At 49.0% G+C, this 13,576-nt stretch overlaps 1 protein-coding gene across 1 annotated transcript; it reads right to left on the reverse strand.

The window, feature by feature from the left end:
* Window positions 1-114: 114 nt before the first annotated feature.
* Window positions 115-12,947, reverse strand: LOC110260351 (glutathione S-transferase Mu 1-like). Its single transcript, XM_021090063.2, has 9 exons — window positions 12,836-12,947; window positions 12,375-12,419; window positions 11,891-11,955; window positions 11,512-11,593; window positions 11,311-11,411; window positions 10,455-10,550; window positions 10,259-10,369; window positions 7,042-7,103; window positions 115-603 (listed from the first exon to the last, which is right to left on the reverse strand). The coding sequence occupies exons 1-8, from the start codon at window positions 12,876-12,878 to the stop codon at window positions 7,077-7,079; spliced, it is 570 nt and encodes a 189-aa protein (XP_020945722.2). The 5' UTR covers window positions 12,879-12,947; the 3' UTR covers window positions 115-603; window positions 7,042-7,076.
* Between the last annotated feature and the right edge of the window lie 629 nt (window positions 12,948-13,576).

Genomic DNA, 13,576 nt, shown 5'->3' on the forward strand with positions numbered 1-13,576 from the left:
CGGGGCGGGAAGTGCGCCGCCCTCTCCTCGGCCCCGCCCCCCAACCCAGCCCCAACGGGGCAGTGCCTTTGCCAACTGCAGCGCCAGGCCAGGTGGAGGGAGATCTGCTTCCTTCTCCCAGCCAAGGGTTCTCTGGAGCCCAGGTCAGCCGCTGAGATGCCCAGGGCTTCCTGGGTTGCTGCCCTGGTCCCGCCCCCAGTCAGACCTCTGCTAAATCGGAGAGGGGCTTTGCTCTCAGGAAAGCAGCTTAAATCACTGGGGCAAGGCTCTTCCCCCTCCTCTTCCCGCTCAGGCACCAGTCAGCTCTGCTCCTGGGCTTCAGAGGTCCCACGGGTTCTGCCAAGCTCTGGCTGCCAAGATAAGACCAAGAGGGGTGCCCCTCAAGCCCAGAGTTTAATTGGTCCCCGTCACGGGAAGACCAGGAGACCCGGCGATCCTAAAGCTCCCCCCACCTGTTTATGATCCCTGACAGCCTCGAGTCTTCCAGAAAACACTATCCCAGAGATGGGAAGAATCATCCAGTTCACGGGGCAGAAAAAGGAAGTGTGGTCTCAGTGCCTTTGTTCCGGGATTGAGGAGGACCCCCGCTCTTCTGCCACGTGCCTAAGAGAGAGAATGATCAAGTATAAATTCACCGCAGAGTTCCTGCTGTGTCCCAGTGGGTAAAGAATCAGGCACTTTTCTCTGCCGTGGGGTCTGAGGTGCCCTCCCTGACCCCTGGTGCAGTGGGTTAAGGATCCCGGTTGCCACGGCTCTGGGGTAGGTCACAGCAGCAGCTGGGACTTCGATCCCCGACCCAGGAACTTCCATATGCCCCAGGTGTGGCCAGAAAAATAAAGGTAAGTGAATCAAGGGATTCATGTCCCAGGTCGTGAATCTAAATGCAGAACCAGGCCCAGCAAAGCACATACCCAGGTGCGGCCTCAGACCTATCCTGACAGCCAGGTAAATGTCCCTCACATTGATACAGTGACAGGAAGGGTGGGGGACACGGAGGGAATGTGACCGAGGCGGGAAGAGCTGACCTCTGAGCAGCCAGGTGCCTCTCCTGCCAAGGAGGCCAGAGTGGGGTGGCAGCCAGGAACCCGGAGGACTGTCCACAGGACCACAGTCAGAGCGGGCCCAGCACAGCCTCAGCTGCCCAGGTCCATGGATTCCAGCCCTGATCCTGGACCCTCCCACCGTGTGGTTTTATGCAGGAGAGGGTGCCCTTTGAAGTCACTCTGTGACCTGTGACTTCCACTCCAACCTCCAAAAAAGCAATATCCTACCTGTCAATGTTTCTCTTTGAAGGGGGAAGACTTTTTTTTTTTTTTTTGCTTTTTAGGGCCGAACCCAGGGCAGATGGAAGTTCCCAGGCTAGGGGTCGAATCCAAGCTACAGCTGCCAGCCTATGCCACAGCTACTTGAAATCCCAGCCACATCTGCAACCTACACCACAGCTCATGGCAACGCCGGATCCTTAACCCACTGATCGAGGCCAGGGATCAAACCTGCATCCTCATGGCTCCTAGTCAGGTTTGTTAACCATTGAGCCATGAAGGGAACGCCCGAAGACTATTTCAAAATTAGGAGAGCAGGAGTTCCCGTTGTGGCTCAGTGGTTAACGAATTCTGACTAAGAACCATGAGGTTGCTGGTTTGATCCCTGGCCTTGCTCTGTGGGTTAAGGGTCTGGCGTTGCGTGAGCTGCGGTGTAGGTTGCAGATGCAGCTTGGATCCCATGTTGCTGTGGCTCTGGCATAGGCTTGGCAGCTACGGCTCCGATTAGACCCCTGGCCTGGGAACCTCCATATGCTGCGGGTGCGGCCCTAGAAAAGAAAAAAAAAAAAAAAATAGGAGAGTAGGACATAGACTGGCCTGTGCTTCCTTTTCTTTATTTAAAGGGTACTACAAGTCAGTGGACATATGAGAACAGATGAGAAGATCGTTTTTTAAAAACTGGGTTTCCAAGTTAAAATGTCACATTGACTAGAAAATTAAGTTAGAATGGGGTAAAACAGAGAGATCGGATTAAGATGGCAGAATAGAAGGAGTGGAGTTCAACTTCTCTCCTAAAAACAACAAAATTTCCAACCAAATGCTGAGCAATCTTCAACCAAATGGACCAGGAACTTTCAAAGAGATATCCTACTCCAGAAGACAAAGGGGAGGCCACGCCAAGAGGTAGGAGGGGCGATTACGTGATATAAGCAACCCCACACCTCCCGGGTGGGAAGCCCCACAGACTGGAAAGTAACTCCTTCACAGAGACTCACCTACAGAAGTGAGAGTTCTGACACAGGTGCGGATCTGGCACTGGGAGAAAGAGCCCCCGGAGCACCTGGCGTTGTAGGCCAGCGGGGCTTGTACACAGGAGCTCCACAGGACTGGGGGAAGCAGAGACCCCATTCTTTTTTTTTTTTTGTCTTTTCGTCTTTTGTTGTTGTTGCTATTTCTTGGGCCACTCCCGCGGCATATGGAGGTTCCCAGGCTAGGGGTTGAATAGGAGCTGTAGCCACCGGCCTACACCAGAGCCACAGCAACGCTGGATCCGAGCCGGTTCTGCAACCTACACCACAGCTCACGGCAATGCCGGATCCTCAACCCACCGAGCAAGGCCAGGGATCGAACCTGCAACTTCATGGTTCCTACTCGGATTCGTTAACCACTGCGCCACGACGGGAACTCCAAAACCCCATTCTTCAAAGGCACACACAGACTTTCACATGCACTGGGTCCCAGGGCAAAGCAAAGTCTCCGTAGGAATCTGGGTCAAACCTGGCTGCAGCTATGGGAGGACCTCCTGGGAAGACAGGGGTGAATGTGGCTTGCTGTGGGGGAAGGACATTGGAAGCAAAGCCCTTGGGAATAGTCAGCAGCCTGCCTTTCTCTGGAGGTGGCCATTTTGGGAAAACCTGGCCCCACCCATCAGCACTGAGAAGCCCCAGGCCAAACAACAATCCGGGTGGGATCACAGCCCCGCCCCTCAGCAAACAGGCTGCCTGAAGACCCCCCAGGCACCCAGCCACCTCTAATCTCACCCAGAGACAAGCCCAACCCACCAGAGGGATAGGAATCCGCCTCACCTGCCAGTGGGCAGGCACCCTTCCCTCCCACCAGGAAGCCTACAGCAAGCCCCCATACCAACTTCCGCCACAAGGGGGGGCAGCCGCCAGAGTAAGAGAGGCTACAACTCTATTTGTAAAACGGTCCCCACACCAAAAACCTATGAAAATGAAAAGGCAGAGAACTATAACTCAGATGAGGGAGAAAGAAAAAACCCCAGAAAAACAGCTGAGTGATCAGGAGATTCTCAGCCTCCAGGAAAAAGACTTTAGACTGTTGATGCAGAAGATGTTGCAAGACATTGGAGATAAACCGGAGGCAAAGGTGGATAATTTATGGGAAACGCTGAGCAAAGAGATACAAGATAGAAAACTTCAGCAAGAAGAGGTGGAATTACCACCCAGACCAAGACAGAGAACTTTTCCAGCACTGCTCTGTCTCTTCAGTGAGAAGACCTCTCCCACCTCGGATTCAGGTTGCCTGTTGATCATGTAAATGGAATGATGTGGTAGGTACTTTTTGTGTCTACACCCTTTTGTCCACACTGTGAATAGGAAAATCATTGTGTCTGTTGTTGTCTGTCGCAGTAGCCCTTTTACTGTCATTGTAGTGTGTGTATTGTATAGCATTCCATCATGTGAATAATGGATTTATAATAACATCACAGTTTATTGGCCCATTCTCATATTGATAGACATCTGGAAAGTTGCTAGTTCTTGGATTTTTAAAATATATCTGTTTTGGCAGGACAACGGGCAGCCAAGGGAGCGGGACGAACGCATCAGGATCGCTGTGTTGCCAGATGGATCCCCGGGCAGGCATAGAGCCTGGTCCTGTTCCTCCTGGACTCATTTCCTCTACCGTGGCCATGGCTGGGGCCTTCAAAACAAAAAAATGCCTCCTGTGGACTGTGGATCTATGATGGAGGATCCTGGCATATTGACTTTTTTTCCAATGCCAACCAGCACATACATTTTTGCCACAGCGAAAAGGCGCCACAAAAGGGACAGATGAGCGAATATGGTAATGCGGTATGTTTCCCTTGTTTTAAAAAAAGGTAATATTTAAAATCATCATGTTGGGAGTTCCTGCTGTGGCACAACAGGATCCATTGGTGGTGTCGTTGTAGCACCAGGACTCAGGTTCGATTCCCTGCCTGGCACAGTGGGTTGAAAGGATCCAGCATTGCCACAACTGTGACTTGGGATCTGGTCCCTGGCTTGGGAACTCAATAAGCCTCAGCGCGAGGCAGCCAATACACACCCACATACCTACCTAAATATGTATGCAAATAAATAATTTGATTAATTAATTTTAAGAAAGCAACGTCACTGCCAGGACAGGGGGTGGGGGCAGAGTGTGCAGGCAAAATAAAATAATACTCATAAAAGTATTTGAACATGTATGCTTTCAATAAAGGAAAAGAGGGAGTTCCCGTCATGGCGCAGTGGTTAACGAATCTGACTAGAAACCATGAGGTTGCAGGTTCGATCCCTGGCCTTGCTCAGTGCGTTAAGGAGCCGGCGTTGCCGTGAGCTGTGGTGTAGGTGGCAGATGCGGCTCAGCTCCCGCATTGCTGTGGCTGTGGTGTAAGCCAGCAGCCACAGCTCCGATTCGACTCCTAGCCTGGGAACCTCCTTATGCCGGGGGAGCGGCCCTAGAAAAGGCAAAAAAAAAAAAGAAAGAAAGAAAGAAATTAGGAGACTGGCGCAGAGGGCTGCCCAACACCTGGTTGACCCTGACGCATCCACCCCTGAGACCAAGTCCGCTGGGACAGCTGGTCGACCCACAGAGGCCTGGGTCAAAAAATAATCATAATAAAATAAAGCTGCTTTGGCCATTATTACATATGTCTTTTGGAATGCATAAGCACACATCCCTATTGGTACACAACAAGGAGTGGGATTCCAGGGGCATAGGGTAGATGTATGTTTAATCCTAGCAGATAAGGCTGGCATTGCAAAGGATTGTCTCACCAGCTTTAAATGACAGTTTCAGTTACGCCACAAATTCAAGGACTCTTCTCAGTCCTTTTAATTTTAGCCTGTGTAGAAGCTAAAATCATACATGTACGTATAGGATCTGAGTTCTTAGCTTCACTCATATCTAATGATGCTAAGCATCTTTTCATGTGCTTATGGCCCTTTTGGAAATTCTCTTTGGGGAAATACCCCTTCAAGACATACGCCTTTTCCAGGTTTGGGAGCACCTGTAGTTCTGATCATTGGTCAGGGGAAATGAAAAAAAAAAAAAAGCCTGCATTCATTGAAGTTCCAGTTTCTCTTTCATTCTGTGTCACAGACACCAACCAGCATATCACTCATTGGAAAATGGAAAAAAATAAGAAAACAACAACAAAATATGTACAATGGATGCGTTGAAATTGCATGTAATTGCATAAATGGTGTAACAGTAATAAAGTTAAGCGATTAAAAAATGAAGAAAAAAAGACATACGCCTTTTTCCCATACACAGTATTTTTAGAAATAGCATTTTTGGGTAAATGTCCTTTGTTGATTAGCAATATTCTGTCTCCGCTCAGCCTTGCCTGAATACTAGACCCACAAAATCAGCAACTATTTATGGTAGCAGTTTGGGAACTCCTAGCTCCTAGAAGCTTCCTCTTAAGCAGACCCTGGCCAGTGTGGTTGGAAGTTAGTTCCAGTGGATGGACTGCAGAGAGATGAATGGCGACCGGTCATGGTGGAGAAAACGGATGCCTAAGATGTTCGTGAAAGGGTGTGATGGAAGACTTGTTGCAATATAGGAAAGGCATTCTAGCTTACCCATGATTTATTTGAGACATGATGCCAACTAGAACAGCCTATTTTGTGGCCTGTCAAACAGGCAGTATATATCGACTTTAACCATCAAAGAAAAGAATGCATTTAAAACTCAGAACGGAGTAACGGTGGTTCAGGCATCCAAAATGAAGCCAAATGCCATCTCAAATGTGGTTTCAGACATGTTCTTGCATCACAGAGAACTTCAATATTCTGAGCTCTATCAGACTCCAGGACAGCACCAGCAATTCTCAAAACAGTAGCTACTAGCCCTGCCGGCTGCAACCTTGTGGTCCCAAGGTCTCCTCTTGAAAGTAGGCAACCCGTTCGGACCTCCAATCAATCCTTGCTTAAGCGCCCACACGTCTTGCCAAATTCAATTCAAATTCTTCACAACTTACATTCTTTTGTGATTTTTTTTTTTTTTTTTTTTTTTTTTTTGCCTTCTGTATGTGTATGGCCATGCCTAGCAGAAACCCCTAGGCAGGAAAAGACCAGAAGAAATTCTTGGTACATTTCCTAAGTCAAATAAGCCTAAGAGGAATCCCTAGGCAGAAAAAGACTTGAAGGAGCTTTGGAGTGAACTGATTTGGCTGACTTTTTTTTTTTTTTTTTTTAATGTGGCTTAAAATTGGAAAGATGTGTACTTTACAATAAAATGAAACATAAAGAAAATGAGAAGTTGTGCAATTTTTTTTTTGTCTTTTTGCCTTTTCTAGGGCTGCTCCCCGTGGCATATGGAGGTTCCCAGGCTAGGGGTAGAATCAGAGCTGCAGCCGCCGGCCTATGCCAGAGCCACAGCAACGCTGGATCCGAACCGCATCCACCACCTACACCACAGTTCATGGCAACGCCGGATCCTTAACCCACTGAGCAAGGCCAGGGAACCAACCCTCAACCTCATGGTTCCTAGTCGGCTTCGTTAACCACTGAGCCACAGTGGGAACTCCGAGAGGTTGTGCTTTTAAAGCCTCTCTGCTCCCTGGCAAGCAGCCACCCACTGGAACTCCAGCTGCCCTATATACCACTGGGACAGGGCCAATCCTTGCAAGGACTTCCCTTGGCCCAAACTGGCCAGGATAGGGCTCTTTCAACATTCTGAAATTTGTTTTCGTGTACAAAAATAGAGAAAAGCATCTTTTCAAGATTCTGAGCCTGAGGGAACAACAAGACTCCTGGGAGAGAGTCAGCAGGTATTAACTCTTACCTACCATGTCCTTGTAAACACAGCTCATACTGCCCGAGATTACAGCCTCGGGTCAATCGGTAGAACCTAAAAATGAAGAAAAAAGAGGGGCAGAATAGGCCTTTTTTAACTCAAGGATGTAAGCAAATTATTCCAACTGTTATTTATAAATGAGTGTGTTCATATTGTAAAACCTGATGCATGACTAAGTTTTATTTTTTTATTATTTTATTTTTATTTTTTGCTTTTTAGGGCCTCGCTAGCAGCATACGGAGGTCCCCAGGCTAGGGGTCAAATCAGAGCTATGGCTGCCAGCCTACACCACAGCCACAGCCACGCGGGATCTGAGCTGCGTCTGCGACCCACACCACAGCTCATGGCAACACCGGATCTTTAACCTACTGAGCAAGGCCAGGGATCAAACCCGCAACCTCATGGTTCCTGGTCGGATTCGTTTCTGCTGCACCCCGACGGGAACTCCAAAAGAGCTCTTTTTAATCGACTTGAAAGTACTTACAAATTAAATATTTCTAAAGGTCACAGAAACTTGCCCCAAATTTTTGAAGGATCACATGATCTGTGATGAATCTTGAATGAATGAAAACAAATTTGTTTGTTTAATTAATATGGCCATGTCTTTAGTCATCAACATTAAGTATAGTATTTTTATTATACCTAGGCTTACTGAAAATCAATAAATTCATGATATCTCTGTTACTAGATCTGTCAAAAAGAAAAATAACTTGGTATGATTTTTTTCTCCTTCGTGAAAAAAGGGAGACAATGGGATAAAAGATTTTAGGTGAACTCTATAGAATAGCTATGCTTTATGATATTATGATATGCCTACTTAATTTCTCCAGGTTTGTAGAAACTGGAAAATACAGAGTTTCACTAAGTTCAGTTAAATTATGGGAGTTCACTGAATATCTAGGTTTGGTTTTGGGGGGCTTTTTTTTTTTTTTTTTTTTTGGCTGTGCTGTGGCAATGCCAGATCCTTAATCCACTGCACCACAAGGGAATTTCCTAGGTCATTTTGTTTTGTTTTGTTTTGTTTTTTAGGGCCACACCTTCAGCATATGGAGGTTCCCAAGTTTGGATCGAATCAGAGTGGTAGCTAGTGGCCTACACCACAGCCACAGCAACGCCAGATATGAACCGCATCTGCGACCTATACCACAGCTCATGGCAACGCCAGATCCTTAACCCTCTGAGCAAGGCCAGGGATCGAACCTGTGTCCTCATGGATACTAGCCAGATTCCTTTCCGCTGAGCCATGGCAGGAACTCCCCGAGGTCATTTTTTAATGAAAATAAAATCCTGAAACATTCATTGCTAAAAAGCCTAAGTTTATCCACTTTAGACCTCTTATTACACAAAAAAATGTTTGAGACTATCAATAAATATATTGAAAGATTGTAATATGAGGTGATATGTTCTTAAAATGAAAAAAATACTGTATTTATATAGTATGATATATGGTGATGATAAGAGAAGGTATAAACAATGGAGATTTTTGTTGTTGTTAGAAACATAGTTCTTTTTTGGCCACATCCACAGAATGCAAAGCTCCCGGGCCAAGGATCAAACATACACCACAGCAGTAACCAGGCCCACAGCAATGACAATATTGGATCCTTAACCTGCTGAGCCACCAGGGAACTCTAAAATAGTTTGTTTTCTGAAACTGGTTATTTCTAAATGTGAAAAAAAGGGGGGGATGTGTATTTTATATATATGTATGTGTATATATATATAGACTATATAGAACGTGGTGAAAGGTATGTGTCATCAGGACTGGACTAAGATTAGACTGAATTTAATTGAGTGAATAAATTTTGATATTAAATGTGAGGTGGTACAAAAGTAGAATTTGAGTTTCTCTCTGTTGAGGGGACTAAATTTTCTGGGAATCTTTTTTTTTTTTTTAATGTAAACAAAAAATAGAGAAAGAAGTTTATTTTCCAAAATTTCCTGTGACTCCTTGGGAATATTGATCTGCTTTTGTTACGACATTGTAAAGTTTCATTATCTTTTAAGCAAACTTTCTGTATTTGCTTTTGAAATCTATTATTGTCACTTTGGTTACATGAATAAGTATCATTTCATCGGGACCAATGCTCCTACTTAGCCAGCATTTAGAACACCTTCATACCTTTAATAAACTGCCTCAAATATAATTCTAAATGAAGTTATTTTGACTTCTAGCAAACTTGGGGAGGTTTCAGAGGACCCCCGAAACATCTCAGACAAATGTTAAACTAACTAGGGTTAGCTGGTATCTTAATTTACATGGCAAGCACTGTCAAGTGGCTGGGGACAAACCCTCTTAGATTATACTGTATGGATAAAGGTTTCTAAATTCTAGAAATTTTATGAAGTTCCTAAAATGGGTAATGTCCTGGTATGTTGTTAGTGACATTCTAGTTGTTATCTGAAAATGCTCTTTGCTACAGAACTAGCAAAATTTCCTTGACAAATGCATTATAAGCAGGTCTTTAACCATGGCCATTTTTAAGCCTTTGTCATTTACAGGTATTGTCTTACTTGGGGGCTTTTATAAAACTGCTTGTGGACAACTTGCTTTTCTGCTCTAAAACTCAACTCGGTAGCAAAAGGCCTTCCACAGAGAGAAGGAAGGAAGATAAGAGCCCATCATGAGAGAAATCAACAGAAAATCCTTCCACAGGACACCTATGAATGTACTCAAATCCAGCACCAACTGCAGCCCTGGGAATCTAGGTACAACCCCAGGCAGGAACCAACTACTGCAAACCCACTGTGTCTCAACTCAACTAATGCCAGTGGCACACAAACTTCCCAAAGGTTCTCCTTCATCCACACTATCCAGAGCTGTGGAACCAGCCTGGAGAAGGACCTGAGCTTCCTTCTCTTCTACAGGAAAGGGAGAGCCCCTGGCTACAGCCCACAGAGGCCAGATGCTCTGCCTGGGAGCCCAGCACAGCCTGTTACTGGCTCTGTGACCTGCAGAAATTACTTCTCTTTTCAGCTGAATTCCTTATCAGAAAAATGGAGGGGATAATTCTTCTGCCACGTAGGAAGGATGTGAAGATTGAATCTGATACAATACATGGAAGTTGCTGAGCAGAGTTCCTGGCAAAAACCAATAAACATCAACAAATGGCAGGTGTTCTTAATATTAGCTCCAGGACTAGGAATGCATTTTGGAGAAGAGGGAAGAGAAAAGAGATAAAAAATAGTACGAGAATCAGGAGACTCACCTCAAAGCGGCTGAGGAAGGCTTTCAGGTTTGGGAGTTCATCCAGGCACTTGGGATCAAATATGCGGTACAGGTCAAGGACATCGTAAGCCAGGAAATCCACATAGGTGAGCTGCAGAAAGGCAAAGCGTGCATGGGCACCAAACGCCGAACCTGCGAAAAATGACAACCCCGGGTCCCCAAAGCCGTCCCCTTACCTTGTCCCCTGCAAACCAAGGCCTCTTCCCCAGAAACTCGGAGAAGGGCTTCATCTTTTCAGGGATCTCCTTCAAGTACCCAGGCTTCAGTTTCTCCTGAGGCACAAAACAGCTGTCACCACCCTCACACACAGACTCCCTGGCACACAGCAGGCCTCCCAGGGCTGGCCGGATCCCAGCTGCCAGGGAGCAGCCACGTCCCCCGACGGCACCTGTTTCGGTGCCCAGGCTATGCTTTAACCCACTGTGGTCATTAGAGTCCTACTGGGTCCCACCTCCACCTGTGAGAGGGGAACAGAAGGCAAGGGCAAAGCCACCCTGTCCCTGAACCTGTCACCACTCAGCTCCAAACACCTGCCATGGGTCAGACAAGCAGTGCTGTGAGACCTGGCAGAGCTCAGGCCTCAGCCCTCAGGCACATCAACACTCAGATGATTCGGGAAGGAAGGGCCTCTACGAAGCACTGCAAAGAGGGGGTAGAAATGGTGTGGATGCCTGAGCAGTTTCTGGACAGTAGAGGAGAATCTGAGAGGCTGAAAGGAAGGAGAGGAACCAAGTCAGACCCTGTGCTGCCTACTGGGCACATGGGCTGATGCCCGAGATGCCCAGGAGGAGGCACTGGGCTGACGCGGTAAACACCCTGTCCAGGAACTGAATTCCCACCTGGGGAGTTTGGACTCTATCCTAAATTTGGGGATCTTGGAATCTCCATTTCATGCATTGGGGGTTCTGAGGGTCACCCTGGGGACTCTGTAAGGACTGGCTTGATGGATCTATAGCTCCAAGGAGTTCAAATGGCAAAAGAACCAGGGCACATGGGACCCTGTCCAGCCCGGCCCACTGGTAGGGGACTCACAAAGACATGGCTATAGCAGATCCTGATTTTCTGCATACAGACATCCAGAACCTGGTTCTCCAAAACATCCACTCGAATCTTCTCCTCCTCTGACTCCCCACCTGCAGCCACACCAGAGAAACAACCTCAGCAGCCCACCCCAGTGTCAAGGCCAGGGCAATGCCACCTGGTCCCCTGCCCCAACCCCCTAGCCCTACTCACACATGTTGTGCTTGCAAGCAATGTAGTGCAGGATGGCATTGCTCTGGGTCAGCTTGTGAGCCCCGTCAATTAGGTAGGGCAGCTGCAAGAACAGCAGGCACAGGTCGCTCGGACCAACTGCCTCCCCTGCACCCTCCCTTCAGCAAGGGCACAGGTGACACCTGGCACTCACACAGCCTGGCCCATGGGAGACACTCCACTATCTACCGAAACACGAAGGGAGGAGCTGGGACCAGAGCATCATGGAAAGACGGCGAAGACCACCAGGAACTGAGACCGTGAGCACAAGGCACCAGACCCTGAGACCGCTAAGCTGGCAAAGGAGCTGGAGAGAGACACCGTCCACTCTCCCCCACGGCAACCCAGCCCCTGCACCTACATTGGGGAAGTCCAGGCCCAGCTTGAATTTGTCACTCAGCCACTGGCTTCTGTCATAGTCGGGAGCTGTGGGAAAGGAGATGCAGTGAAACAACCCTCCCCACACACCAGCCCTCCTTCATGGGGACCTGCCACCGGGTCAGAGGCAAGACCTCCTGGAACAGGTGGATCTGGCATCTGAACCACTAAGACTCCCATGGCAGCTCTGGGGGAAAGGACACTTAGAAAGCTCTGGAACCTACACGAGGAAGGCTTACAAACGGAACCCATGCCAATGGGTATAAAGGAGCCCAACAATCGGCTTTCACGTCCTGCCTCACAGGCCACCTGCACCTTCAAATTTGGGCCAAGAGGCCGGGTCCTGCTCCAGTGGTAGAGGGTGGCACAGGTAAGCAAGAGGGCGGGACAGGGGTTCCTGGTCAACTAATCAGCATGCGTTGGGCAGAAGTCCGAACAGGATGCCATTGCAGTCCCCCATCGAGTACCGTTGGAGTCTGTGTAGTCCAGGAGCATTGGATGGCGTGAGCCAGCTGGGAGACAGGGCCATGACAGAGGTCAGAGGCGAGGGTCCTGATGGCAGGAGTTTCACTGCTCCAGGTCACCTCTCCCACACAGACACCCTTCCCCGCGCAAGCCCACGTGACAAGGAAGGACGGAGGGCTGGGGCTTTGGCTTTAGCTCCAGCAAGCTCCGAAGAGAAGCTGCTGGGGAAACCCACCCCCAGGTGGACCCCCAGCTGGACCCCCAGCTCCCCGGTGGATGTCGCAAAAACGCGAGATCTTGGGCCTGGCGCTCCTTAAGCCGCCCCAAGCGAAGAGGCTTCAGCGAGGCTGGACTGGAAATTCATCCTCCAATCGGCGAGGGAGACCGGGCGCCAAGTCCCCGCCCCTCCTCTCGGCCCCGCCCCCAGCCTCCACCCCGCCCCTCCCGAACGCAGGCACCGCACCTGCGCGCAGCCCCAGGTTGGCAGAAAGAGGCCATAGCCGCATCGCAGCAGCCGCGCTGGAAAGAGGAGCTCTCCGCGCGCAGAGGCTGAGGGCTGCTCGCTTCCCGCCCACACTCGGACCTTGGCTCTGGCGGGGAGTTGGCCCTCCGCGCTCGCTGGGCAAATAAGCCAGAAGCTGAACAAAGGCAGGACTCTTTCTCTTCCCTTCCCTTCCCTTCCCTGAGGGCGTCACTTAGCCTCGCGCCTGGGCTGCAGAGTTCCCTTCAGGCTCTGACTGCCAACTTCAGGCCAAGGAATGGAGACCTGAAATCGGCCCCTGTTTCAGGAGGAGCAGGACCCTCTCCCTGCATTTGGGAATCCGTGACAGCTGCGGTCCTCATGAGCAGACCATCCGTGGGAGGGGAAGAAACGCCCAGGTGAAGAGGCAGGAATAGGAAATGTGGTCTCAGGGTTCTCCTTTCAGAGACTGCAGGGGACCTGAGAGTGACAATGCTCACATGCCAATTACTCAGGTAGGTTTATGGCCTCAGTTGTGAACCCAAATCCCTCACCAGGCCCAGCAAGGGAACAGGGTGCTCAGGTGCAGCCCCAGAGGTACACTGACAGACAGCTCCATGTCCCTCGCCTGACAGGGACAGTGACCCGGACTGTCCTGGTCACAGAGGGAATGTGCCTGAGCAGGGGGAGAGCTGGCTAGGTACCCCTCCTCCTGCTGGGGAGTGGGCAGGGGCAGAGGGGGTG

The sequence above is a fragment of the Sus scrofa genome, chromosome 4 (genome assembly GCF_054392235.1).
Source record: "Sus scrofa isolate SSC_HxYL_T2T_F1_AM1 chromosome 4, Sscrofa_HxYL_maternal_Yorkshire_Landrace_v2.0, whole genome shotgun sequence".
Classification (NCBI taxonomy): Eukaryota; Metazoa; Chordata; class Mammalia; order Artiodactyla; family Suidae; genus Sus; species Sus scrofa.